General features: G+C 44.4%; 1 protein-coding gene and 1 long non-coding RNA gene across 9 annotated transcripts; one reads left to right on the forward strand and one right to left on the reverse strand.

The window, feature by feature from the left end:
* The first annotated feature begins 13,438 nt into the window (after positions 1-13,438).
* LOC125523747 lies at positions 13,439-14,164 on the forward strand. Its single transcript, XR_007290363.1, has 2 exons — positions 13,439-13,685; positions 13,785-14,164. It is a non-coding gene; the product is annotated as an uncharacterized LOC125523747 (long non-coding RNA).
* A 7,274-nt stretch (positions 14,165-21,438) lies between these two features.
* LOC125523269 lies at positions 21,439-25,496 on the reverse strand. 8 transcript variants are annotated; one of them, XR_007290155.1, is made up of 12 exons: positions 25,306-25,491; positions 24,497-25,211; positions 23,940-24,204; positions 23,357-23,839; positions 23,147-23,233; positions 22,976-23,050; positions 22,694-22,888; positions 22,487-22,606; positions 22,297-22,392; positions 22,149-22,225; positions 21,889-21,982; positions 21,439-21,780 (listed from the first exon to the last, which is right to left on the reverse strand). XR_007290155.1 is itself a non-coding variant. In XM_048688321.1 (11 exons), exons 4-11 carry the CDS (start codon positions 23,544-23,546, stop codon positions 21,766-21,768), a joined length of 855 nt encoding a protein of 284 aa, XP_048544278.1. In that variant the 5' UTR covers positions 23,547-23,839; positions 23,940-24,204; positions 24,497-25,211; positions 25,306-25,491; the 3' UTR covers positions 21,439-21,765. The 8 variants fall into 8 exon arrangements, 7 of the variants coding, with proteins under 7 accessions (XP_048544278.1, XP_048544279.1, XP_048544277.1 ...); XM_048688321.1 differs by lacking the exon at positions 21,889-21,982; XM_048688322.1 differs by lacking the exon at positions 21,439-21,780 and having other exon boundaries at positions 21,792-21,982.
* Between the last annotated feature and the right edge of the window lie 1,852 nt (positions 25,497-27,348).

Here is a 27,348-nt window from a genome sequence, read left to right on the forward strand (position 1 = left end):
TACATGAAGTAGTATTGCCTAATTCATTGTTCATATGATGAATATACAAACATTTGCATATTTACAATAATTAATATCACCAAAAAAATCTATGAACAGAAAAAAAATCCTAATTTTTCTAAAAAACTATCTTTTGCATATATACATGAACATATATATACACACAGAACATATATACATATATATAAAAAAACAAGCATATATATGAAAAAAATCATATATATATATATGAAAAAAATGCTAGCTAGGGAGGGCGCCGGCCACCAGGAGGACCGCGGGGTCGGCGGCGAGGATGGCGACGGGGCAGTGGGCGCGCGCTCGGGGTAGGGGGCGCGGGCGACGGCGAGGGCGGGCCGGGGCGGCGCGCGTCGGGGAAGGGGCCGGCGCGGGCGACGGCGAGGGCGGGCCGAGGCGGCGCGCGTCGGGGCAGGAGCGCGGGCGACGGCGACGGGGGCGCGCCGGGGCGGCGCGCGTCGGGGCAGGGGCGCGGGCGACGGCGACGACGGGGGCGGGCCGGGGCGGGCGACGTCGGGGCAGCCTGGTGGCGTCGGCGTCGGGGCGGCAACTGCGAGGTGAGAGAGTGAAAATTTCCTAAGTGTGAACTTATATAGCAAAGCCTTTAGTCCCGGTTCGTGGCAGAAACCGGGACTAAAGGTGGGCATTAGTCCCGGTTGGTGCCACCAACCGGGACTAAAGGGGTGCATTGGTACCGGCCAATGCACCCCTTTAGTCCCGGTTGGTGGCACCAACCGGGACCAAAGGCCTTGTGCTGCCCCGCGTCAAAAGTTTAGTCCCACCTCTCTAGTTGAGAGGGATGCGCAGTGGTTTATAAGCCCCACTGCCGCACCCCTCTCGAGCTTCTCTCCATTGCAGGCTTACGGGCCTAATTGTCACTGCTATGCCTGTGGGCCTACTGGGCCTCCTGCGGGCCTGAATCCTGGCCCTTGGATGGGTTTCTAGTCGTATTCAGGCCGTGGGGGCCCAGTAGGTGGCATTTTTTTGTTTTTTGTTGCTTTATTTATTTTATTTTCTTTTTGTTTTTTGCTTTATTTTTTAATTCTTTATGCTTTTAGTTTTAGAAAAATTATAAACTTTTTGTTAATGCCATTAGTTTTCAAATTTGAAAACACTTTTTTTGTTTTTTGTTTTCTTTGTTGCTTTATTTATTTTATTTTGTTTCTACTTACAACAAAATACTTATTGTTGCTATTTTTATTTTTTTCAGTTTTTTTTTGTTTTCTGCATTATTTATTTTCTTTCGTTTTTTGCTTTATTTTTTAATTCTTTTTGCTTTTAGTTTTAGAAAAATTATAAACTTGACCAATGGTCTCGGTTCGTGCGTGGAACCGGGACCAAAAGGTCCAGACGAACCGGGAGCATGGCCCACGTGGCTACCCTCTTGAGAGTGTTCTTGGTGAGAACATTGTTGATGAGGAGCGAACCGGGATTAATGGTATTACGAGGGCCAAACCATAAGACATTAAAGCATTTGAAATGAACTCTGAAAGTCTTCACTTTTTCTTCGCTTGTATCATCATAATAGTTGCGGGCGAAAGTCTTCACTTTTTCTTCGCTTGTGTCATTTGCTTATTGCGCCGTAACCATGGATAATCTTCATCGTTTATCAGGATGCTTGGGTCATCCTTGACTTTGAAGGGAGGAATTTCATGAAACTTTTCATAATCTTCAGACATGTCTGTCTTGCCCTCCACTCCCACGATGTCCCTTTTTCCTGAAAGAACTATGTGGCGCTTTGGCTCATCGTATGATGTATTCTCTTCCTTATCTTTTCTCTTTCTCGATCTGGTAGACATGTCCTTCACATAGATAACCTGTGCCACATCATTGGCTAGGACGAACGGTTCGTCAATGTACCCAAGATTTTTCAGATCCACTGTTGTCATTCCGTACTGTGGGTCTACCTGTACCCCACCTCCTGACAGATTGACCCATTTGCACTTAAACAAAGGGACCTTAAAATCATGTCCGTAGTCAAGTTCCCATATGTCCACTATGTAACCATAATATGTGTCATTTCCCCTCTCGGTTGTTGCATCAAAGCGGACACCGCTGTTTTGGTTGGTGCTCTTTTGATCTTGTTCAATCGTGTAAAATGTATTCCCATTTATCTCGTATCCTTTGTAAATCAATACAGTCAAAGATGCTCCCCTGGACAACAAGTACATCTCATCACAAACAATGTTTTCACCTCTGAGATGTGTTTCCAACCAACTGCTGAAAGTCCTGATGTGTTCACATGTAATCCAGTCGTCGCACTGCTCCGGGTGTTTGGAGCGCAGACTGTTCTTGTGTTCATCGACATACGGGGTCACCAAGATTGATTTCTGCAAAACTGTGTAGTGTGCTTTAGACCAAGAATGCCCGTCCCTACATATTATTGAGTCCGCTCCTAGCGTGCCTTTTCCAGTCAGTCTCCCCTCATACCCCGATTTAGGGAGACCTATCTTCTTAAGGCCAGGAATGAAGTCAACACAAAACCCGATGACATCCTCTGTTTGATGGCCCATGGAGATGCTTCCTTCCGGCCTAGCGCGGTTACGGACATATTTCTTTAGGACTCCCATGAACCTCTCAAAGGGGAACATATTGTTTAGAAATGCGGGCCCCAGAATGACAATCTCGTCGACTAGATGAACTAGGACGTGCGTCATGATATTGAAGAAGGATGGTGGGAACACCAGCTCGAAACTGACAAGACATTGCGCCACATCACTCCTTAGCCTTGGTACGATTTCTGGATCGATCACCTTCTGAGAGATTGCATTGAGGAATGCATATAGCTTCACAATGGCTAATCGGACGTTTTTCGGTAGAAGCCCCCTCAATGCAACCAGAAGCAGTTGCGTCATAATCACGTGGCAGTCATGAGACATTAGGTTCTGGAACTTTTTCTCTGGCATATTTATTATTCCCTTTATATTCGACGAGAAGCCAGTCAGGACCTTCATACTGAGCAGGCATTCAAAGAAAATTTCTTTCTCTTCTTTCGTAAGAGTGTAGTTGGCAGGACCTTCATACTGCTTCGGAGGCATGCAGTCTTTTTCGTGCAAATGTTGCAGGTCCTCTCATGCCTCAGGTGTATCTTTTGTCTTCCCATACACACCCAAGAAGCCTAACAGGTTCACGCAAAGTTTCTTCATCACGTGCATCACGTCGATTGAAGAGCGGACCTCTAGCTCTTTCCAGTAGGGTAGGTCGAAGAATATAGATTTCTTCTTCCACATGGGTGCGCGTCCCTCAGTGTCATTCGGAACAGCTAGTCCGCCGGGACCCTTTCCAAAGATTACATGTAAATGATTGACCATAGCAAGTACGTGATCACCGGTACGCATGGCGGGCTTCTTCCGGTGATCTGCCTCGCCTTTGAGATGCTTGCCTTTCTTTCGACATTAATGGTTGGTCGGGAGAAATTGACGATGTCCCACGTACACATTCTTCCTGCATCTGTCCAGGTATATACTTTCGGTGTCATCCAAATAGTGCGTGCATGCGTGGTATCCCTTATTTGTCTGTCCTGAAAGGTTACTGAGAGCGGGCCAATCATTGATGGTCACGAACAGCAACGCCTTTAGGTTAAATTCCTCTTGTTTGTGCTCATCCCACGTACGTACACCGTTTCCATTCCATAGCTGTAAAAGTTCTTCAACTAATGGTCTTATGTACACATCAATGTCGTTGCCGGGTTGCTTAGGACCTTGGATGAGAACTGGCATCATAATGAACTTCCGCTTCATGCACATCCAAGGAGGAAGGTTATACATACATAGAGTCACGGGCCAGGTGCTGTGATTGCTGCTCTGCTCCCTGAAAGGATTAATGCCATCCGCGCTTAAAGCAAACCATACGTTCCTTGGGTCCTTTGCAAACTCATCCCAGTACTTTCTCTCGATTTTTCTCCACTGCGACCCGTCAGCGGGTGCTCTCAACTTCCCGTCTTTCTTACGGTCCTCACTGTGCCATCGCATCAACTTGGCATGCTCTTCGTTTTTGAACAGACGTTTCAACCGTGGTATTATAGGAGCATACCACATCACCTTCGCAGGAACCCTCTTCCTGGGGGGCTCGCCGTGAACATCACCAGGGTCATCTCGTCTGATCTTATACCGCAATGCACCGCATACCGGGCATGCGTTCAGATCCTTGTATGCACCACGGTAGAGGATGCAGTCATTAGGGCATGCATGTATCTTCTGCACCTCCAATCCTAGAGGGCATACGACCTTCTTTGCTGCGTATGTACTGTCGGGCAATTCGTTATCCTTTGGAAGCTTCTTCTTCAATATTTTCAGTAGCTTCTCAAATCCTTTGTCAGGCACAGCATTCTCTGCCTTCCACTGCAGCAATTCCAGTACGGTACCGAGCTTTGTGTTGCCATCTTCGCAATTGGGGTACAACCCTTTTTTGTGATCCTCTAACATGCGATCGAACTTCAGCTTTTCCTTTTGACTTTCGCATTGCGTCCTTGCATCGACAATGACCCGGCGGAGATCATCATCATCGGGCACATCGTCTGGTTCCTCTTGATCTTCAGCAGCTTCACCCGTTGCAGCATCATTGGGCACATCGTCTGGTTCCTCTTGATCTTCACCAGCTCCCCCCGTTGCAGCATCACCGTATTCAGGGGGCACATAGTTGTCATCGTACTCTTCTTCTTCGCTGTCTTCCATCATAACCCCTATTTCTCCGTGCCTTGTCCAAACATTATAGTGTGGCATGAAACCCTTGTAAAGCAGGTGGGTGTGAAGGATTTTCCGGTCAGAGTAAGACTTCGTATTCCCACAATTAGGGCATGGACAACACATAAAACCATTCTGCTTGTTTGCCTCAGCCGCTTCGAGAAATTCATGCACGCCCTTAATGTACTCGGAGGTGTGTCTGTCACCGTACATCCATTGCCGGTTCATCTACGTGCGTTATACTATATAATTAAGTGTGTCAAAAACCATTACAGAACATCATGAATAGATAATTAAGTGACCAAATTAATAGAAGTTCATCATCACATTAAAACCAAAGTACATACATAGTTCTCATCTAACAACATATAGCTCTCCAGAGCATCTAATTAATTAAACCATACATTGAAACTATGTAAAACATTTCAATGCGAAAACAAACGCGATCATAATCGCAACCAAGGTAACAATTGATCCAATGGCATAATGATACCAAGCCTCGGTATGAACGGCATATTTTCTAATCTTTCTAATCTTCAAGCGCATTGCATCCATCTTGATCTTGTGATCATCGACGACATCCGCAACATGCAACTCCAATATCATCTTCTCCTCCTCAATTTTTTTTATTTTTTCCTTCAAGAAATTGTTTTCTTCTTCAACTAAATTTAACCTCTCAACAATAGGGTCGGTTGAAATTTCCGGTTCACATACCTCCTAGATAAATAAAATCTATGTCACGTTGGTCGGCATAATTTTCATAAACAATAAATGAACCAATAATTATAAAGATAATATATACCACATCCGAATCATAGACAGGACGAGGGCCGACGGGGGCGGATACCAAAACCATCGCACTATATAAAATGCAATAATAAAAGTAAGAAAATGATACAAGTATCTATCTAAACATACAAGTAAGAATATTTTTCCTTTCAGAAAGAAGATAAGAACAAGAGGCTCACCACGGTGGTGCCGGTGATGAGATCAGCGCGGGTGATCGACGGCGGTGAAGAGGGGGGCGGGGCGTGACGGACCGCTAAACCTAGACAAATATTGAGGAAAATGGAGCTTAGAGGTCGAGCTTGGAGAGAAGAAAGCTTAAGTAGTGTGGCTCGGGCATTCCATCGAACACCTTGTGTGCATAGGAGGTGAGTTAGAGCACCACCAAGCCCTCTCCCCCTCGGCCAGAAAAAACAGAGCAGTGTGCTCTGCTCTTGCGCGAGGGGGTATATATAGGCACCACCATTGGTCCCGGTTGGTGGCATGAACCAGGATAAAGGGGAGCCTTTGGTCCCGGTTCAAGCCACCAACCGGGACCAATGATGGTGGGCCAGGAGCCAGGCCCATTGGTCCCAGTTCGTCCCACCAACCGGGACCAAAAGGTCCGGACAAACCAGGACCAATGGCCCACGTGGCCCGGGCGGCCCCCTGGGCTCACGAACCGGGTCCAATGCACCCATTGGTCCCGGTTCTAGACTGAACCGGGACTAATGGGCTTACCCGGCCTTAACCTTTGCCCCCTTTCTACTAGTGGACAGTCGTGGAGCTACTGGAGCCGATAGAGGTGGAGGATGCAACCATGGCGTAGGCCCGGAGGATGAACTAGGCGACACGGAAATCCCGCCGCCTCAAACAGAAGACAAAGGAGGGACCAACAAGCAATAAGAATAGGGGCCACGGTGGCTGTTGTGGCGGGGGACACGGTGAACATGAGGGGCAGTGCAGGGGCGGCGCGGTAATAGTCGTCCTGGGGAGCGGGCAACGACGAGGCATTGACCACGCGCCGGGCACGCGTGAGTGTGCCGGTGGATTCCGAGGCCGCTCTCCTATAGTCGGTTCTCTGTCGCTCTCTCACCACCGCGGAGACGAGGGGCACGCTGCCTCCACTACTAGAATGCCAAGGCGCTACGGCTCGTCATCGAGCTGTCTGAGCACGAGGCAAACGAGGAGATGTTGGCCAAGGCGAAGGAGGCCCATTATGCCAAGGAGCAGGACCTCCTCCTGCTCCAGAGGCTGGCAGGCCAAACATGCTCCGATGACTTTGACGTGATGGAAACTCCAGCTCTAGCTCTGACACTGCCACGTACCAAACGTACATGGAGTACGGTCACAGCTGCGCTGGTGGCCGCAAGGGGAAGGTGTCGACGAGGAAATGGTCAATTCCTACACCCTTCCCCATTTTATCTAAGTTTTATTTATGATTTAATTACATTGCAGTATCAATATGCACTGTGCGTGGATGAATCATGATCATTTTGTCCGGTGATGAGCTATGATCCGGTTTACTTTAGGTAGTGTTGCATAGACTGCATGAGTTTGAGATTTTAAATATGAAGAACGTGGTTGTGGGATAGAATATGAAGCATGTCCGGTCAATGTCCACGGATTCACGTCCGCTGATGTTTGAGTGGTCAAATTTGTTTATCACAGCAATCAGGCGTGCAGCATCTGCATGCAGGTGTGTTCAAAAGGTATTCTTGAGTCAAACTACGTGTGCTGAAAAGCATTTTTGGCCAAACCAAGTACTTGTGGGGCAAATTATGTGTGTTTGTCTCCATGAAAGTGCACAAAGGGTAAAGAAGAAAAGACCATACTGCTATATTAGCATTTCTTTTCATAATTCGATTGTTTTTTGCATGCGATACATTAACGTGGAGTTTTCGCTATAATCTAGACTATTATTATTATTTTGGCCAGGGACAACACACGGGGTTACGTGCGTCGACAAAATATAGTTGGTGAGGGACATGCACTACTACCACCAAAGGTATAGTAACACTCCACCTTTGCTTGTCGGGGACAGATAGAGACGTGCCGAAGCCTTGGCTTGACTGGAGTCGTCGTCGTCGGGACCGTCACATGTCTAAATGTTACACCAATTTGGTGCTTATGTTATTATCTGCCCCCACCTTTGTCCTTTTCCGCCGACTTATCCTTCCGCGATCTCTATTTTTTTAAAAAAAATTTGAATCTATTCATCAAATATCATGACAAGAAAACATATATTAAAAAACATGAACGCAGATGGACGAAGACCAGATCCACACAGATCCAGCAAACACAAAGACCGACCGATCCCACGAGATCCACCGAAGACACGCCTTTGCACAAAAATAATGCCAAAGTAGTTATAATGAAAATAGCATCAATCCGGATTAGTTTCACTCAAATCATGCAAATTAGAGGGCAAAACAAGAGCAAAAGTGTTTGAAAAAGTAGATACGTTGGAGACATATCACCATCTAGCTTGCTGACCTGGACCGACTGACTCGGGCTCCTCCATCGCCCAAAGCAATATGTCCAGTGAACTACGGGTCGGTAACGGTCGGTAGCGGCGTATCCAAGAATCGCAATGTTGATTACCACTCGTGATAAAAAGAAACGAGGCTCCCGCGACCGCATCATCCCCGCAGGCGACCGGTCGCCCCTCCCCCACTCCTCCCAGCGAGCGCTCCCCCTCTCCTCCTCATCCCCGCGTTGTTCTAGTATCGAGTTGTAATGTTGAGTTGTAAGTAAATAAAAGTATGATGATCATCATTATTTGAGCATTGCACAAAAAAAAGAGGCCAAAGAAGCCTAAATAAAAAAGAGGGCCAAAGAAGCCCGAAAAAAAAAGAAAAAAAGGACAATGTTACTATCCTTTGCCACACTTGTGCTTCAAAGTAGCACCATGTTCTTCATATAGAGAGTCTCTTGAGTTATCACTTTCATATACTAGTGGGAATTTTCATTATAGAACTTGGCTTGTATATTTCGATGATGGGCTTCCTTAAATGCCCGAGGTCTTCATGAGCAAGCAAATTGGATGCACACCCACTTAGTTTTAGTTTGAGCTTTCATACACTTGTAGCTCTAGTGCATCCGTTGCATGGCAATCCCTACTCTTTCATAGCCCGTTGATTAGCCGCGTCGATGCGAGAATTTCTCCTTTTTTGTCTTCTCCACATAACCCCCATCTTATTATTCTATTGCACCCATAGTGATATGTCCATGGCTCGTTCTCATGTATTGCGTGAGGGTTGAAAAAGCTGAAGCGCGTTAAAAAGTATGAACCAATTGCTTGGCTAGTCATCGGGGTTGTGCATGATGTGAATATTTTGTGTGGTGAAGATGGAGCATAGCCACACTATATGATTTTGTAGGGATAAATTTCTTTGGCCATGTTATTTTGAAAAGACATAATTGCTTTATTAGTAGGCTTGAAGTATTATTGTTTTTATGTCAAATGATAGACTATTGCTTTGAATCACTCATGTCTTAATATTCATGCCATGATTAGATTATGTGATCAAGATTATGCTAGGTAGCATTCCACATCAAAAATTATCTTTTTTTATCATTTACCTACTCGAGAACGAGCAGGAATTAAGCTTGGGGATACTGATACGTCGCCGTCGTATCTATAATTTTTGATTGTTCCATGCCAATATTATACAACTTTCATATACTTTTGGCAACTTTTTATACTATTTTTGGGACTAACATATTGATCCAGTGCCCAGTGCCAGTTCCTGTTTGTTCCATGTTTTATGTTTTGCAGAAACCCCATATCAAACGGAATAAAAATGGACGGAGAATATTTTTGGAATATTTGGAGAATATGGGAAGAAGAATTAACGCGAGACGGTGCCCGAGGTGGCCACAAGGCAGGGGCGCACCCCTGACCCTCGTGGGCCACCCGTAAGGCGGTTGCTGCTCTTCTTCGGCCGCAAGAAAACTAATTTTTGGAGAAAAATCTGGGCAAAGGTTTCAATCCAATCGGAGTTACGGATCTCCATATATATAGGAAACGGTGAAAGGGCAGAGGAGGAGAACGCAGAAACAGAGAGAGACAGAGAGATAGATACAATCTCGGAGGGGCTCTCGCCCCTCCCACGCCATGAGAGCCAAGGACCAGAGGGGAAACCCTTCTCCTATCTAGGGAGGAGGTCAAGGAAGAAGAAGAAGAATGGGGGCTCTCTCCCCCTTGCTTCCGGTGGCGCCGGAACGCCGCCGGAGGCCATCATCATCACCGCGATCTACACCAACACCTCCGCCATCTTCACCAACATCTCCATCACCTTCCCCCATCTATCTAAACCGGTCCACTCTCCCGCAACCCGCTGTACCCTCTACTTGAACATGGTGCTTTATGCTTCATATTATTATCCAATGATGTGTTGTCATCCTATGATGTCTGAGTAGATTTTTGTTGTCCCATCGGTGGTTGCTGAATTGCTATGATGGATTTAATTTGCTTGTGGTTATGTTGTTGTCCTTTGGTGCCCATCATATGAGCGCACGCGTGGATCACATCATAGGGTTAGTTGTATGTTGATAGGACTATGTATTGGAGTGCAAGAGTGACAGAAGCTTCTACCTAGCATAGAAATTGATGCATACGGGATTAAAGGAGGACCAATATCACTTAATGCTATGGTTGGGTTTTACCTTTATTAACGTTAGTATTTGCGGATGCTTCCTAATAGTTCCAATCATAAGCGCATAGAATTCCAAGTCAGGGATGACATGCTAGCAGTGGCCTCTCCCACATAAAACTTGCTATCGGTCTAGTAAAGTAGTCAATTGCTTAGGGACAATTTCGCAACTCCTACCACCACTTTTCCACACTCGCTATATTTACTTTATTGCTTCTTTATCTAAACAGCCCCTAGTTTTTATTTACGTGCTCTTTCTATTCTTGCAAACCTATCCAAAAACACCTACAAAGTACATCTAGTTTCATACTTGTTCTAGGTAAAGCGAATGCTAAGCGTGTGTAGAGTTGTATCGGTGGTCGATAGAACTTGAGTGAATATTTGTTGTACCTTTAGCTCCTCGTTGGGTTTGACACTCATACTTATGGAAAGAGGCTACAATTGATCCCCTACACTTGTGTGTTCTCAGGCTGCCAAGAAGGCGGCTGCTGATTTAAAGGCCGAACAGGCCACTCGGCGCCAGTTCAAGGAGAGAATATCTACCATAGAGCGAGAGCTAAAGGATGCCACTGGCAAATACAAATCACTCGAGGAGGATAACAAAACCAAGGCGGGCGAACTCGACAAGGCCTTAAAAGAGGCGAGAGAAGCACGGTCCGAGTCTAGAGCGGCTCGGGAGGAGATCCGGCAAGCTGGGGAGATAGCGGCTGGTAAGCCCTTTCTTTTACAGACTAAGTTCGGCAACCCAAAGTATGCTTATTGAAAAAAAACAACGAGAAACTATGAAGGTCTTGAGACTATGCTTATTGAGATAAGTGCATGTATTTTATTTTTCTTTCATTACAACGTACGGTCATTTTTGCTAGTAAAAAGTAAAGATATATAGGAGAAGATGATAAGACACATGAGGGATTCAGGAACGATAATTCAAGGGGGAGGAGACATGTCACATGCGCATGCCGAAGCAGGGTGCATTGTGCCTAGAGAGTCCCGATGACTACTACTCATTTCTAGCGGTGTTCGCTTTGCTCCGTAGGAAAGTACAGGAGTAGTCTCGGTCGGCAATCCTCGTCGGCGCGGGAGGCAAAGGCCTCCGGCGCAATGACGGTGGAGGCGGTTCCCTCCCGTTCGGCTCCGGTGCTTCCGTCCGTGCCATCTTGGCGGATCTTGCCTCTGTTCTCTTGTCCTCGTGGTGGTGTTCGCTGCAAGATAGCATGGATGGGTCCAAGACCGTGATGGTGCTTTCTTGCGGGTGGCACGACGGTGGTTTGGCTCCGTTCTAGTGGATGCCGGGGCATGGGGGTGCGGGAGAAATACCTGCTGGTTCTTTCGGCTCCGACGTGGTGACGCCGGTGGGTGCCGCCATTCCTTCTTGAAGGGTGTCGGTGCTACCCATCCCCCGCTCCCCTTCTGCGTGCGGAGGAAACCCTAGGACTTGTCCACACAACAACATCGTTGGCATCGCATTCCTTCTTGGAGGTGTTGTTTGGTATGCGGAGGTCCGGTGCCATGGTGAGTGGTGGGACGTAGATGGAGGGCGCAATGGTGGTGGACCATTCATGCTTGTTGAGCTGCCATTGTTGGCATTTTGGTCTTCTTCCTTTATCCTTTGGGCTTGTTGTACCGTTCGCCCAGGCAGTTACATTGTGATCGATGTTCGTGCTTTATAATATAAAGCGGGGAAAACCCTATTTCGTAATGGTCGGTAGCGCCCCCAAGATGCCATGGAAGTATGGGTATTTCCATGAGGACTCGGAGCCAACGACTTTTGCAAGGTCATTCTTGCTGTCCGATTGGAGTCTATGCTGATGCCCATGGGCTTCACGACGCACATGGACACCGCCGTGTTGATGAGGAACACTGGTTGCGCCTAGAAAATCATGGTCCGATCCGTCAATGATAGGCTCACCCTTAATAAAGGGTGTGCCCCCCTTCGTCGTACCTCATCTCATGAAGATCAACCACCTCGTGAACTTCAAGGTGGTGACTCCCGGCGTCTTTGAAGTGATCATCCTCGACACCAACGGCGTAGAGGAGGGCGCCAAGTTCAAGCCGTAGGAGGAGGCATTTTCCCTGGATAGCTAGTGTGTTATCTTTGTTGTTGCGTGCTAGTTTACTTTTGCATTGGACTATTAGTTTAAGACCTTCGCATGTATGACTATGCTTTAAGACTTTTGCATATGACTAGTAATATATTGCGTATAACTATGATTTAACTGTCTATGACTATGTTGTGCCCATGGGAATGTGTGTGCTGATATCCTCGCCACTCTAGTAAAAGGTTACCAGACTAATTTCTTGTATCTACTTAAACAACAATACTTCGCATCTGGGTAAAACAAGAATGCAACCAAACACCAATGCGTGTGTTTGTACTCAGCCAAAGTGGAGAGGATGCGAGCATACAAACTATGCATGGAACATGTTTTTTGGCCAGCCAGATTGAGTCGGGCCAGAGATGCAAAATGCCCTAGAGACATCCTTTAATCTTTCCCGGAGCAATTTCTCTCTCTCTGTACTTCCATATCCACTTAATTCGGAATTACTTATCTCAGAAATGGATGTATATAGACATATTTTAGTTCTAGATAAACTCATTCTTACAACAAATAATTCGGAATAAAGGGAATAATAAATTATCCCATGGTTGGTGGCACGAAGTAGTCTCCGCCTTCTGAAGTTATTTCTTGCGGCAATTTACAAAAACCGCCTGCGTTCACGAAACCATTGTTCATTTATTATGTAGTACAACGTTTGCACGTGCAAACAGGACTCAGGCCTCCCTTAAAGAATTGCAAGACATTTGGGATCATTACGCTAGTTATTTAAAAAAGCTTATATTTCTCTACAGAGGAAATACATTACTAGACGAATACTGTCTTTAGAGGCCGAGCTCCATGGAGCTTGGTATTAAAAAATCGAATTTTGTCGAATTTCATATTTTCTACATTTCAAAAAATACTAAAAAAAACACAGATACACATGAAGGCATAACACACCTGTGTGTAAATTTTCAGGGGAAAATACATTAAAATGAAGGCTGTGCAAAAAAGGCAAATCTATGGTTTTCTAACACATGATACTATTCATCCTGCCAGACCATGAATTTGTCTTTTTTGTACAGGCAGCATTCCAACGTTTATCATCCTGAAACTTTACACACATACACATAACATGTTTGTTTACTTCCACAATTTTTTTCAGATGTTATTGAAACAGAAAATTTTGAATTTTGATCTTTTTTTTCAAGAAAAGGCCTCCATAGAGGCCAAGAGCTAAACGTCCGTTCTCATTACCGGGGGCCTATAAATTTGCCCGCTCGCCGGTGGTCGAAGAGCATCACACGTTCCCCAGACTCAAAGCAACGAGCGAGCCAGCACTTTCTGCTCAGATCACCCGATGGGTTCCAGGTCCTGCTCCTACGTCTTCTTGCTCGGCCTTTGCTCCCTGCTGCTAGTGGTGCTTTCAGGCCAGCGCACGCTAGCTCGAGACACTCCCGTGTCCACAGCAACGGCCTTGGCTCCATTTGTTCATGCGCCTGCCAAGGGCGAGGCCGGCGGCCACCGTAAGTAACCCACTTGCTCAACCGCTTGTTCGTTCCTATGGAGTTATGCTTCAACACTCGTAGCTAGCTGGTGTTCATGCATAGCTTGTGTGACCACAGGTGCTGATGTGGATAAGCCTCGAGTATCGGATGAGAAGCCAACAATAACCGGAATAACGTGGAGGCCCTTGCCTAAGATCCACTGCCCGCCCATCTTTTGCGCTACCAAGGCTGCCACTGCCACTGCCCCTGCGGCAACGGCACATCCATGACAAGAAGAAGATAGAGTGGTGGTGTGCGGTGTAACCATATGTATGCTTTGCTTTCCTGGTTTTAGTAATTTAGATATATATATGTATGTGTTCCACGAGTGCTGCAGCGTGCCTGCAAAGGCCTCTCGATGGATACTGGTAGTGCTATGCTAGCTAGCAGGGTCGGGTTGTAGTTTCATTTGTTGTATCTGTCGATCATGCAATTGATTGCTGTTTGTTGTTCCTTTTTTTTTTTGAGGATTAACTACGTGTTCATTTTTTTTGGGGGGGAATTTCCGAAACCTGTAACCCTGCGACCCTTGTGATGCACCTCACGTTCGCCCATAAAATAACATCCACTCACCCGTCCCAGTTCTGGCGACTGTCTGTGTTTCACGCCGGCTGCTACTAGACGGCCTCCCATGGTAGTCGCTGCCCGCAAATAATTAAACCTGGCCATTGTTGGCATAAGCCGCGTAACGGCATCGGCTGAAAGCACATCATAAAGAACTTGCTGAAAAAATGCAGATTCAAGTACAGACATATCTGTGCTCGCATTGACGATTGGATAACTCAAACTGGGAAAGTAAATGTAACAGCAGCACGCCCTTGTCCACTGGAAGAGAAGCAGCTCCGCCCTGCATTCCAAAGCACATCGCACTCTGAATGACATGGGGACTTCTTCATCCTCAGCAGGAGGAACAAGTAAAGTCTCTAAAATCTCCCTTTACCAAATGGTTAGGGTCTTCAGGACACTTCGACGGCACTCCCGAGAGAAAGAGGCTAACACCAACATCCAAACCCACACTTCACCAGGCTACAATACCCGCATTGACCGCGTACTCGGCTTTTGGAAAAGCAAGCAAGGTGCTCTGTTTTTGGAAAAGCAAGCAGAGTACTCTGTTTGTGGAATTCCTGCCCTCTTGTTACTCTCTGCTATACTAACCTCTAAAAAGAATTGTACTTACTGTAGAAATAAGCATGCATCAATGTGTCGGTTAATAGCTGCTCGAGAAAGCCGCTGGAGCTATGCAAACTTCATTTGGGCATTCTGTTTATATGTCAGCTGAATCATTCTATTTTTTAAAAATCTGTCCACTAGTGCATGTTAAAGGGCATGCTCTTTTACAAGATTCAATGCCTAAACTTTCCATGCATTATTTTTCAGGTATCGTCAGTTTGAAAGTGCAAAAGCGATAATGGAGCTTATTGCAGATCATGGGAGATGCTGGGTCTGTTTATGTGTCACCTGAATCATTACAGTCACCTGTGAGGGAGGCCTTGCGCAGAAGCTAGAGGAGCCTGGACATAATCTCTGAAGAATAACGAGTGTTTGTTCAACTGGAGGATGCAGCGCCGATTCGGTGAGCATATGTAGTGGTGTTTTGATCTCTTGGAACATGAAAGACTGTCCTGAAGCTTATCAGAAAGATGAATGGATGCAGGTTCCGGTGAGGAGCTGAATTCTGCAAACATTTGGTTAGCCCCCATGAAGTAGCTAGCATCCTTGTATCTGCAAGAAAATGCCTGAACATTCTGATTTGTAGTAAATAGTACCCCCTCCGTCCCAAAATAAGTGTCTCAAGCTTAGTACAACTTTGTACTAAAGTTAGTACAAATTTGAGACACTTATTTTGAGACAGAGGGAGTATAACATTAGCAGTAAAGAGATGCAGTAAGACCTGCAAAATTTTGGCCCCCGAAGGAAGTATCAATGAAGTACCTAGCATTCTGTTTTAGATGCTATGTTTCTTTCTGACATTTTTGGCAGTAAATAGCTATGTATATTTCTTAACAATAGGTACATGTCAGTCGCCTTACTTTTGCAATTGGGTCGGTCGATTTTGGATTGAAGGGAGAAAGTGCCGGAGGAGAGGAAGAAGCTGGCAGTCGGCGGTGGTGCAAGTTCGACAGGGAAAATCTCCGTCGGCGCCGGGGCTAGAGGGATGGCCGGGGGCGGTGGGATTCCCTAGAGGGCGGGGCGGCGAGGCTGCACGGGGAGCGCCACAGACCGCGGGTGGTGGTGGAGGCAGGCGGTTCGGTCGGTGGTCCGTGCGGCTGTCTAAAGAGATAAGCTGGAAGAAGAAGAAAGGGCGCATGCCGTTGGATCTGCATCCGACATCGCAAAACGATCGACTGATCCTAATAATTCAAAAATCAGTCGACTTACCTGTAGCCACGCCCTCATATTTCTTTCAGTTTTAGACGCCTTGCTCATAATAAAATTCAGTCTGTGTAGAGATGGCACTTTCTGTTTTTACAAATGAACTTGTGATGGTTTCTAGATTTGCATATGTGCTTGCTGGTGGATATTTTCACCATGTGCGTGGGAGTGTTACATTGAGAGGATTGCATTCAGTATTTGTGCGGTCCAACAACACTTTTTTTCTCAACTCTACTCAAATACTCATGAGCTAAACTTGAGATGGCAACATTTTGCACGTACAAGTGATTTGTTTTTCCTTCAAACATCCAGGAATGAATCAAAATCTTGTTCACGTCCACCAATATGCACGGTGACTAGAAACCAACCTGCTATTTGGTTCCAAGCCAAGTCATTCCATGCAGCAATACTCAACATTATTTCTTTTAGACTATGGTATTGCAGAAGTTCACCGCACCAAGCAAACTCAGACTTTGAGCACGGCACACCCATTCTTTTAGTTTTAGGCATGCACATTGCAGTGACAGGGATGTTCAGAGGTTTGAACCTAGTCAGTACCTAAAAGTTCATAGCCTGGAATACATGCATAGCTTTCAACATGGCATCAAGCAAATACATCCGCAGAGGTTTCAGAGACTTTCCTTGCTACTCCTGCAGAGGTTGAAGAAGACTCTCTTGTCATTCAGAGTGTGGTGTGCTTACTGGAGTGCTGGGCAGAGCTGCTCCTCTTTAAGTGGTCAAGGGCGTGCTGTTGCATTTACCCTCTCAGTCTGAGTATCCACTTGGCAATACGCTTGCCTGGAGTCTGCATTTCTTCAGCAAGTTGCTTGTGCTTGACTGAAACACGACGGATAGAGTTTGCATGATCCCTCCAATTCTGACTGAAAATATTAATATATTTCGTGGCTTATTTGACTTCTAGAACTCTTACTTTTCGAGCTATCTAACTAATCCTGCCGTGTTACTTTGGGCCTTTTTAATTGCAGATACAGTTTAGTTAGTAAAAAAGTGTGTGATATGATGTTTTCGGTTCTCAGCGGATGTCATAAAAATTTTGTATTCAGCATGATTCCTCTAACTCAGGTTTGTATTCTCAAGGATGATAGGAGAGATACAGTATGGATCAATTTTTTAATTCGCTTTAAGAATACTTTTATATATTGTCCACTTCCAGTTGACTCTTATACATATGTAGTCTGCTAAATAACATGTGCGTTCAGTCATTTTAGTGTCAATAGCAACAGCTAACAGAGGACCATGTCCATCGCAGTAACATTACTATGATAGGCCATGAGTATGGTAAAAGCAAGCTACTATTGTTATATCTAAATTTACCTTATCATGTGAACGTACTACTTTATGTATCTTTAACATCCACTACTATTTATTGTAATTTTTCTTTTGCGGGTGTACTACTATTTATTGTTGCTCAGTTTATATTGACGTGGTCAGTTAATTATACTGAGAAAACCAAACTGAAAGGATTGGAGGAGTTTGGAATAATCTATTGAATTGTTTACTCTATATATTTTGACACAAGGATTTATCACAGGAACGAAATGATTTCCTCTGTCCCGCAAAAAAAAAAAGAAATGATTTCCTCTGAAGAGCATTCAGTTTTCTCCATATTATCATCATAGAACTAATTATACTAAAGGATCATATCGATATAATTTAGGTTGTAACTGTGTGTAGGCACTAGTAGATAAAGGGCCTTTAGTCCCGGTTCATACGGGTCTTTAGTCCCGGTTCTGGAACCGGGACTAAAGGCCCTCCACGTGGCCGCTGCTTGGAGGTCCACCTTTAGTCCCGGTTGGTAACACCAACCGGTACTAAAGGAAATTTTATGATTTTTTTCTGAGATTTTTTTTTTGAATTTCTTTTTGAATTTTTTTAACCTCTAATCTCTAATCACCCCTCATCATTGCTCAATTTAACCTCTAATCTCTAATCACCCCTCATCATTCCAAATCATCTAACTTCCCGGACGGTCATCCATCCTCTCACTACTCCAGCCTGAGCACGCTTAACTTCCGGGTTCTATTCTCCCTCGTTTCCAAGTCTGCACTTGTTGTTTTTCTGACAATAGTAAGATGTCAATCCTATTAACCCTCAGGAATTTAGCTTGAGCATGAAGTCACACATTTCACTGTTTGAATTTGAAACTATTGTTTAAAAAACAATAATTATTTAGTAACACTAATATTTCTTGAATAAGTAGTTTGACCACAATTTGACCAATGTTTGACCAGATTTGACCAAAATTCAAAAAAACTGAAATAATTATTTAGTAACACTAATATTTCTTGAATAAGTAGTTTGACCATTGTTTGACCATAGTTTGACCAGATTTGACCAAAATTCAAAAAAACTAAAATAATTATTTAGTAACACATAAGTAGTTTGACCATAGTTTGACCAGATTTAGCGAAAATACAAAAAAAACTGAAATTTGAGCATAAGTTTTTTTCCTTTTAGAATTTGAGGATTCTAAAAATTTGCATACAGACCGTAGACGGTCAAAATCGGATGCGAATTTTCATGCTGAACATTTTGATATATAATACGGTTTTTTTTCCGACATCGTATGCAAAAGTTTACGTTTTCCCTGCACTTTTTGCAAAACATGTCCAAATTTAAGTTCTAAAATTTTCCTAACTAGTAGGTGTAGTAATATAACTACCTCTATTTTTTGAAGTTTTTATCATTTTTTTATTTTTTCAAAACAAAAAAGGCAATCCACGGCCGGGGGGAGGGGGGGGGGAGGTAGAGTTTGAAAACGGGACGTTTAGTCCCGGTTTACTAAAGGGCATCACACCCTTTAGTCCCGGTTCGTGTCTCAAACCGGGACTAAAGGTCTAATCTTTAGTCACGGTTTGAGACACAAACCAGGACTAAAGGGCATCGCATCCTTTAGTCTCAGTTCGTGTCTTAAACCGGGACTAAAGGGCTCAGGTGAACCGGGACTAATGCCTTAGCCGCACGAAGCGGGACCAATGCTCACATTAGTCCCGGTTCGTGACTGAACCGGGACTAATGTGAATATTGCCCTGTGACCAAAGCCCTGTTTTCTACTAGTGAGGCTTTAAGAAATTTTTATTTCCCATATCGTTTCAGCTTCCACTACAACAATAGGCCAAATAATCAAAAGAAAATTAGTTAGATCATTGCACCAGATATACAGATTGTGATTTATGCCGTCAAATGAAGGTATACCTGCACATGTAAAATAACGTTTTCGTTTTTATAAAAAGAGGAAAAAAGGGCATCCACATCGATTCATTTATGCGGCTTTAGAAATGTCGAATAACTATATAACTTGCAGATAGATCGATTGGTTCAGCATGTAACTATGTGCCCACCACAGAGGTGTTAATCGAAAAACCAACCAGCAATAATAAAATCGTTTGTTCCCTAATACTTTCCAAGTGGATTTCCGTATATAGCTAACAGAAATACTTGATTGCAGTTTTTCCGTGCAATAATAGTGCATCTTCCATGACAAAATCATTCATTGACTTAATTGTTAACTATGACTTTCATTGAAAAGCTTTGGATCATCTTGAAGATCTTTAAGTGTTCCCTATGAAGGACCATAATTCTACACCTACAATCCATCATACGCTCAAACACAAGGAGGTTGGATCACTCTAACATATGGTTTATGTAAGGTTAATGAGGTTGCTGCACGGACACAATCCGGAGATGCATGTGTGATAAAAGCTCCCCCATTAATCTAAGAAATATTTTCTTTGTTTAACCAACAAATTCCATGGTCATGATTAATTAGTCCATTCTCATATCTGGGTTATGTATGTCCGACTTACATTGATGCGTAGGACTTCACACATACATACACTACAAGGAATCGTACCAAACTATTAAACTGAGAACATGGTCGAAAATGCTATTCTGAGCTCGAGCTCAGATGCTCCTGTTATCTCGTCCGATGCCTGGCGCTGAGATTCGGATACACAGAGGTATTTTACAATGTACTAGACCATGATTGCGCGCGTTGCCGCGCCCATTCATTTTTTGTAGTATTGACAAAAAAATCCAGAAATACATGAAGGGATCAAACATGAATGTCAAATTTGCACAACTTAACTCATATATTGGAAAGTTATCGAATAGGAGAAATTAAATCAGTTTACGGTGAAGTACTGTGGAAAGGAAAACTGGGCTCACATTGTCATGCCACACTCATCCATCTTAATGGACGAATGCTAGAAATATATGATATGTGGACGGATAATTTTTATGGAAGTCCAATATTCGTTCATGTCTTACATATGAGGTTGAAAAAAAATAAACCTATGTATAACCATAAAAAGAGAAGAGAAGATTTGACAGTTGAACTCTTGCCAGAGCATTGTGATAGTAAATAAAGCTTTGAATAATGTGAGTAAAACTTTCAATAATGTGAGAAGTATCATACGGTCATACGGAGCCTTACTCGGCAACCAGAATATTATAATGAAATGGACACAAAAATATTTCTAAGTGATCTGTACAGTTTTCTTTCAGGAAGATAGACACACGTTCTTTCTTTACTTGGGAGCTATCTTTAGAACAAAAGTGACCTGCCAGGTTTTTGTTTCCCAAGTTCTAACAAAAACAATGGAAGGTTCAAATCTGGTGCCAATAGTTTTCAACTCTGTTGTGGTGCGCCTTCATGCTTCACTACAAAACGTACTCAGAAAGTGTTCCACTAATCGGCTGCATGGTTAGGCTGATGAGGAGGTGGGTCACAGAGAACAGGACAGAAATTGCAGTCTTCTTCGTGTGCGTGGTGTCTATCAGGGACTCAGGGGTGATGAGTGACGAGAGACGGAGAACAACAATGGACGGCTGGCGTCGTCGGCGAGCTGCGAGACGGGGCACTGCAAGAGAAGCAGGCGTTACCCTTCTCACCCTTCTACACACACGCTCCTTCCTGCACCTTGCTTCTCCGATGCCAAGCTATTCGGCGTCGTCTGCACATCCCCTTCGGATGTCTTTGTGTGGGCGACATCCACAATTGCTCCGTCATTTAGGCTTTAGGAAGAGATAGGCTTTGAAATAGTGGTGAAAGAAAAATAGCGTGACGCACGTTGGTTGTCGTAGCGCCGTTGCTGTTGGCAGAGGGATCATCGGACTGGCACACGGCGGGGTTGTCGATAAGCTCCTCACGCAGGAGCCGCCGCCGTCACCTCACGCCCACTTTCGCCTAACGGGCGAAATAATGTTACCAGCCCACATAAGCCCAGTTAACCACAGCTCTCCTAAACCAATCTTCGGAGCAGCGGCCCAATAGATGATTGGCATGCGGCGACGACTGCGCTAAAGATCTGTACCGCTCTTTAAACGATCCAGCGGCTGACGAAGGAAAGTCACTGTGGTTGCTCGTTGCTCGCTCAGTTATACTGTTAGTTAATTCTGAGTAGTAGCAGATGCTTTCGCACAGAATAGGGCCCACCCAAGTGCCGCATTTATCTGGACGGCCGTCACCCCCATTAGGCGGCTCAGATGTACACCCACCGGACTGAGCCACGCCTCAGCCGTTACAGAACAAACGGTAGCCTCCACCCACCGATTTTTTTTACTCATATAATGCATCCGCCGCAGACAGCCTTGCTGTGGAAGATTCCCATCTCGGCCTTCACGTCGATCCTCACTATCCCCACAGGCAACCTCAGATTTCTTGTCATTCTCTTTGATACTGGTGCGGAAAAATCCGAAAAATAATATCTGTCAGGATGAAAATATTTTTTTCCAGACTCACTAACATGCAACAATTTTGTTTGGCTCGAAACAAAAAAGCACACACCTGGTGCTCTATGCTCTGCTCCAGTTCTTTGACCCTCTGTGCCTGGTACTCCCTCCGTAAACTAATATAAGAGTGTTTAGAAGATCTAAACACTCTTATATTAGTTTACGGAGGGAGTACATGCAAACGCATTAGCCTCACTACTTCAACATACAACCAAGGCTACCCTTCAGTACACTAACAACAAATTCCAAAATATCTACTATGTTTGCTACATTGAAATTTGAATGCACAAGGCGCTGCCTTAATTTTCTTTTTACCTTGCACCAAATTCTCAGAGCGCCCTTGCACCTGTGTTGAGCTCCCCCCGACTTCAGATTGCCATGATTCGGTATGGCTTCAAAACTTCATAATTAAATCCGCTGCAGAGGAATTACATTTTCGCATATCTTTTCTATGAGAGCTCACCAGTTCTCCCCTCAAAAGTGTATCCATCGTTGTTGTCATGCCGATATAGTGTGCCAGTACTGACAGGCACCTCTTCTTCAGATGCGTGTATGCCATCTACATCAATCATAGCAAAGGATGAACTAACTGAATCCGAAACCCATGGTTTTAACACTTCATTGCATGCAGCCAAGTAAGCACGCCTACTCACCAGCATCCCTCTGCGCTGCAATTTTCGGATCTACTTCATTAGCTGCAGCATTAAAGCCATCATTTGCAGACCTGCTCTCACGCGCCCCCGCCACAGCATCCCTCCCCCCGTTGGCAATTCCTGAAGATTTTCCAACTGTTATTTTCCATCCCGAACTCTTAAGGAGAAATCACCTACACAAATTCAGAAAGGAATCGGTCAACTTACGGTGTGAAGTACGATCCCCATTGTCCTCACCACTAGCCTCGTTCCCATCATAAAAAATGTTGTCATCACTTCCAGAGCTTTCAGTCAGACAAATTGTTTGAACAATATTTGAGAACTTAACTCTCTTTCGCTGCTTATGCCCTGCCCTGCTTGATTTCTTAGTCTTTCGTCTCTTCTGGCGGACGGACCGCCGCCCTGCGAAACCAAAAAAAATCCCCCCCCCCCTCAGTCACACATAATCTCGTGTCTACAAGTTTTACACATCTGTTTAAACATCATTACCTGTACTGACTCCTTCCAAGGACATGCCACTCCGACAGTAGAAAAAATCATCTAAGCTTTTCTGAACCACTACATCTTCACAATGAAAAAATTGTCACATACACATACACAAGTACTACTTTATTCTTATGTAAACACCAACACAAAAAATATGTTTTCAACCCTTAGTACCTGATGATCGCCGTTCCCCTGTCCTTGTCCTCCCTGCATCATCACCCACACCACGTGCACACACCTTCTTGATCTGCTCGTCAGTAGCTGCACGAAATACACACGTGAATGAGACACCGCAAGCATGTTCACGTACTTTTCACGGACCATTCACTTATTAGGTGTTACAAAAGTACTCATCGTTCTGATCATAAAGCTTCTGGTACATACGTGCAACATGATTATCAGTTGCCACTTGGTCCCTCGCGTTCTGCTCCATCTCCTCTTGACATTTCCTTACAAGTTCTCCATCTTTTGCATGTTGCTCTTTTGCTTCCTTTTCTGCATCTTCCTGACACTTCCTTGCCACTTCTGCATCTTTATCTTCCTGCTCCCTCAGCCTCCTGTCAATGTCAACCATCCTTTCATGAGCATCGTCAGACCATTCTTCAAATTCGGACTCTCCACGGCTGTCACTGTCCACCACATACACCACTACTTCTGACGCAACTGCTTCACAAGGTCTCGTGTGTACGCATCTATATGCTTGTTCGATGGCCAATGGAGTGTCTCGCCAAAGTTCGGGGACAACGAGTGGTTATGAGTATCCCTATGCTCCGCAATATACCACCCATTATCCTCTGCTCGCAGCAACCTTATCAGGGCGGGACATTCACAACGACAGGATCTCGTATTCTCAACACCAGCCTTCCCCTGAAAAAAATAACACAGCCATTTAATAATTTCAGTGCGCTTATGCTTTACTAGCAGCATTATGTACTAAAACTTAACGTCGAAACCAGGATATACTAACCGAGCAGCCGCACATTATTTCCTGCATGCATATTGTTCTCTCTACATTTAGCCGGCTCTTGCCATGTCGAATACAAAAGCCTTTCTCCCATGAATATAAATTGAAGAAGTCATAACCCTCTCCAACTGAGTCAAATGCCGTGCCAATAGTGGGAGTGACCACATGGTCTCTTGGATTCTCAGCATAGTTCCGAACAGCCTTCTCAAATGCACTGACACGGTTTGGGCAAGGCAGGCGGCTAGGTGCAACTGCTCCGATCAGCAACCTGCAAATTAGATAGGACATACTTACATACAATTCAGTCACCAAGTACCTAGTTCAACCTACACAGCAGAAAAAACAGAGCAACAACTTGGGAAATAACTCTAATTTCATACAGATCTTCATCTAACAGTTCGCCTTCTTGCTCGAGTTCAACTCACAATCAAAGCCAAAAGAACTGGGCAAACTTCACCTAATTCTAAAATTTAATTCATACTACCATCGAAGACAGGGTTCATTCAACTATGACATCAGTTCCTTCCAATTTCATCCTACCCAGAAACATGTCCACTTACTTTTCACTGTACAGTGATGTTTCCTCACAAGCAATTTTTCAGTACATCCATCCAACACTGCCATCGTAATTACGTCACTTAAACCTTTCTGTGTCCAAGCAATCTAATTTTTCAGTCCCGTCGTTTTCACCCTCACCTTCTGCCTAGAAAGAAAAATACTAGTTACGAGCGCAAAATTATAAGATACCACAGCTGCATTTGTTTCAATGTTTACAAATTCCCTGGATTCCCTTCATTAAAGCTAAACCGCTAAGTGCCAATCAAATAAACAGGGCAAAGATCAGCTATGCTATCCACACTGCTATCCTTTCAGCCGAGCCTCCTACTACTCGTATACATTCCGTTCTAACACCCATTCAAATTCATTTGGTACAAGATATTCTACCATTCTTGGTAATAACTGAAAAAACATCTAGTTGCAGTTGCTGAGACACAGCTGCACGAAACTCTTATTGCAGCCTGGAGCTCGTGGGTTCATCTTGCCGGCTGAAAGCTCAGAGCTTGGTGGAGATGTGTCTCTCCTCTCCGCCCCTGCTTCACTCACCATCATCATTTGTGCCTCCCCTGTGTCAAGCGGCTGATCCTCTGCCCCCAACTGCTTTGCTGCTATTTCCTCCAACGGAACCTGTGGCTGAACGACTATACTGGCAGCCGATGCCTCCGCCCGCACCGGTGCCGGAACCGAACTCTCCCCACCTCCTCAAGAAAAGTGGATCTGTGCCAGTGAAGAGCAAATCCGGTCATAATCCATCCATTGAACTCTCAAATCCATAGGATAAACTCTGATGCAAGGTCAATGGAATACATACCCGTGGATAGGCTGAATGAGGAACTCCATTCTGGTCGCCGTCGGCGCCGCTGCCGCCGCTCACCGTCGGAACTCTGAAACCTAGGTCAACTGTGTCCAGCCGAACGAACCAGACCACGCACTTAATTGCGTCATGGGCCCATTGCACCGGAAAGCTCACTTTCTGTGCTACGGAGCAGACGGAAATCAATCTCTGATCCACGGCCCAAATCGTCACCGCCAAACGGACGTGCACGCGGCCGTCAAAATAAGGCCCACCACCGACGCCTGCCGCATACGTATTTCGGCACAGTCCACATTTATTAGCACTCCCAGCCCACCAGAATAAAGAAATGGCACAGATCACAATGCTACAATCGACGCCCTGGATAGCGAGCTCATTTGAGCCCGCGCACAGATACTCCGTGTCCGAACATGGTTCTCTACTTTTCTTATAATCTAATAGAAAAAAGAATTCATACAGGAAAATTGCTACACAAATCCTCATGTAATCTATGTACTTCTTAGTAGCCCGTGCAGTGGCATGGGTTGATGACTAGTATATATTCTAACCGTGTGTATTTTTTCCTGAATTAATTGGTTAAACCAGTTTATTTTCATTGGAATGTTTTAGTCTTTAGTTTTTGTAAAATACACACACACACAGAGAGAGATAGAATGCGTGCCTTGTCTTTAAGTTCAATAGACTGTAAGTTAATTTAACCCAAATGATAAATTCCACACATGTCGCACGGAACAATCTCACCCTGATGTTTTTTACAAGTAAAATTGTCATCCGAAAAGAAAAAGTAAACCCCAAAAAACTGAAATCTGCCATAGAAAAAGTTGTCATGCTTGACAATTAAAGTTATCATTCTCATGTCACTAAACTTGTCATAAAAAACGTAGGAATTGCCTTGTGTTCGTGCGACACATGTGACACTTATCAGGCTCCTAATTTGATTGTAGATTCACGTATACTCGTTTCAATTTACGCACAAATTACTTAATGTTTCCAAGGAACATTTATGTTTTGATCCCGATGTTTGATATCTTCTTTTCATCTGCGGGTGATGTTGTTGCCCGGTTCCGTTAGAAGATATACTGGTGCCCGAAGTTATGAGATTTTTTTTAACACGGTACAGACGCATACACTCATTTCTATGAACGCACACACGCACACCCTACCCCTATGAGTACCTTTGAGAGACTGAGCCGCCATATCATCTTGAGATTCACGAAGTCACCATAGACGCCTCGTCATCGACAGGAACGTCTCCTCCCACTGAAAGCGCATCGCCGAAAATCCTGAAATAAATTTAGGATAATGCGAGCACTAGGACTTGAACCCTGGTGGGCTGTGGATACCACTCTCCCTCTAACAATCCAACCACTGGTTGGTTCCCAAGTTATGAGAACTTGAGTGGTATTATATTGTTTGTTGGTTTGTATTGTCCATGATGTTCCTCGGAAGATGTGCAAATGTCTTTTCACTAGGATTTGGTCAGTTTTTTTTCTACCTTAGTACATTGTTGGCAACAATAATTGTGGCAAATATTTCCTTATTTTTTTCTTATATCATATTATTTTTATTCTATAGATTTTTTAACATACCTTGACATGCGAGTGAGGCGATTTGGCTCCCAAGCTCACGTGAGACCTAGATTTTAAAAGTACATTTTTAAGCCACTTACCTGGCGAAGAGGGGAATTTGATCTTAACCATCAATGTATTAAGAGTAAATTTGGCTATCTAAATATGACTAACAATATAGAAAATAATATCATGACATTTTTTTAGAAGCAGCTAAAATGAAATGCTACCTGGCAGGGTTTCTTACTAATGGCATGACGGTAAATTAAATGCGGGGTGTACTAGCATATATTAGAATATCACTCCAAGGGAAATATTCCTTTACTAAATTTCATTGTAGAATTGAGAAGTACCACTTCCCACTTAACTTACTCATGCAATGTAATACTCAAGCACGAGCAGCAGTTGGTTGTGCAAGGCCCAAGGAAAGCATGCGTGTGTGCTTTAGAGAACTAGGCGCTGGTCAGCCACG

Source organism: Triticum urartu, chromosome 7 (assembly GCF_003073215.2).
Source record: "Triticum urartu cultivar G1812 chromosome 7, Tu2.1, whole genome shotgun sequence".
NCBI lineage: Eukaryota > Viridiplantae > Streptophyta > Magnoliopsida > Poales > Poaceae > Triticum > Triticum urartu.

Bases quoted from the DNA above. Each gene is read 5' to 3' on its own strand.
- LOC125523269 (XM_048688319.1), bottom strand. From the start codon at position 23,546: ATGGTTGACATTGACAGGAGGCTGAGGGAGCAGGAAGATAAAGATGCA. The intron at 23,051-23,146 runs GTACTAAGGGTT...TTCATTGTGAAG, and splicing joins AGGGGAACGGCGATCATCAG to ATGTAGTGGTTCAGAAAAGC. The intron at 22,607-22,693 runs GTAAGTTGACCG...GAAAATCTTCAG, and splicing joins TGGGGATCGTACTTCACACC to GAATTGCCAACGGGGGGAGG.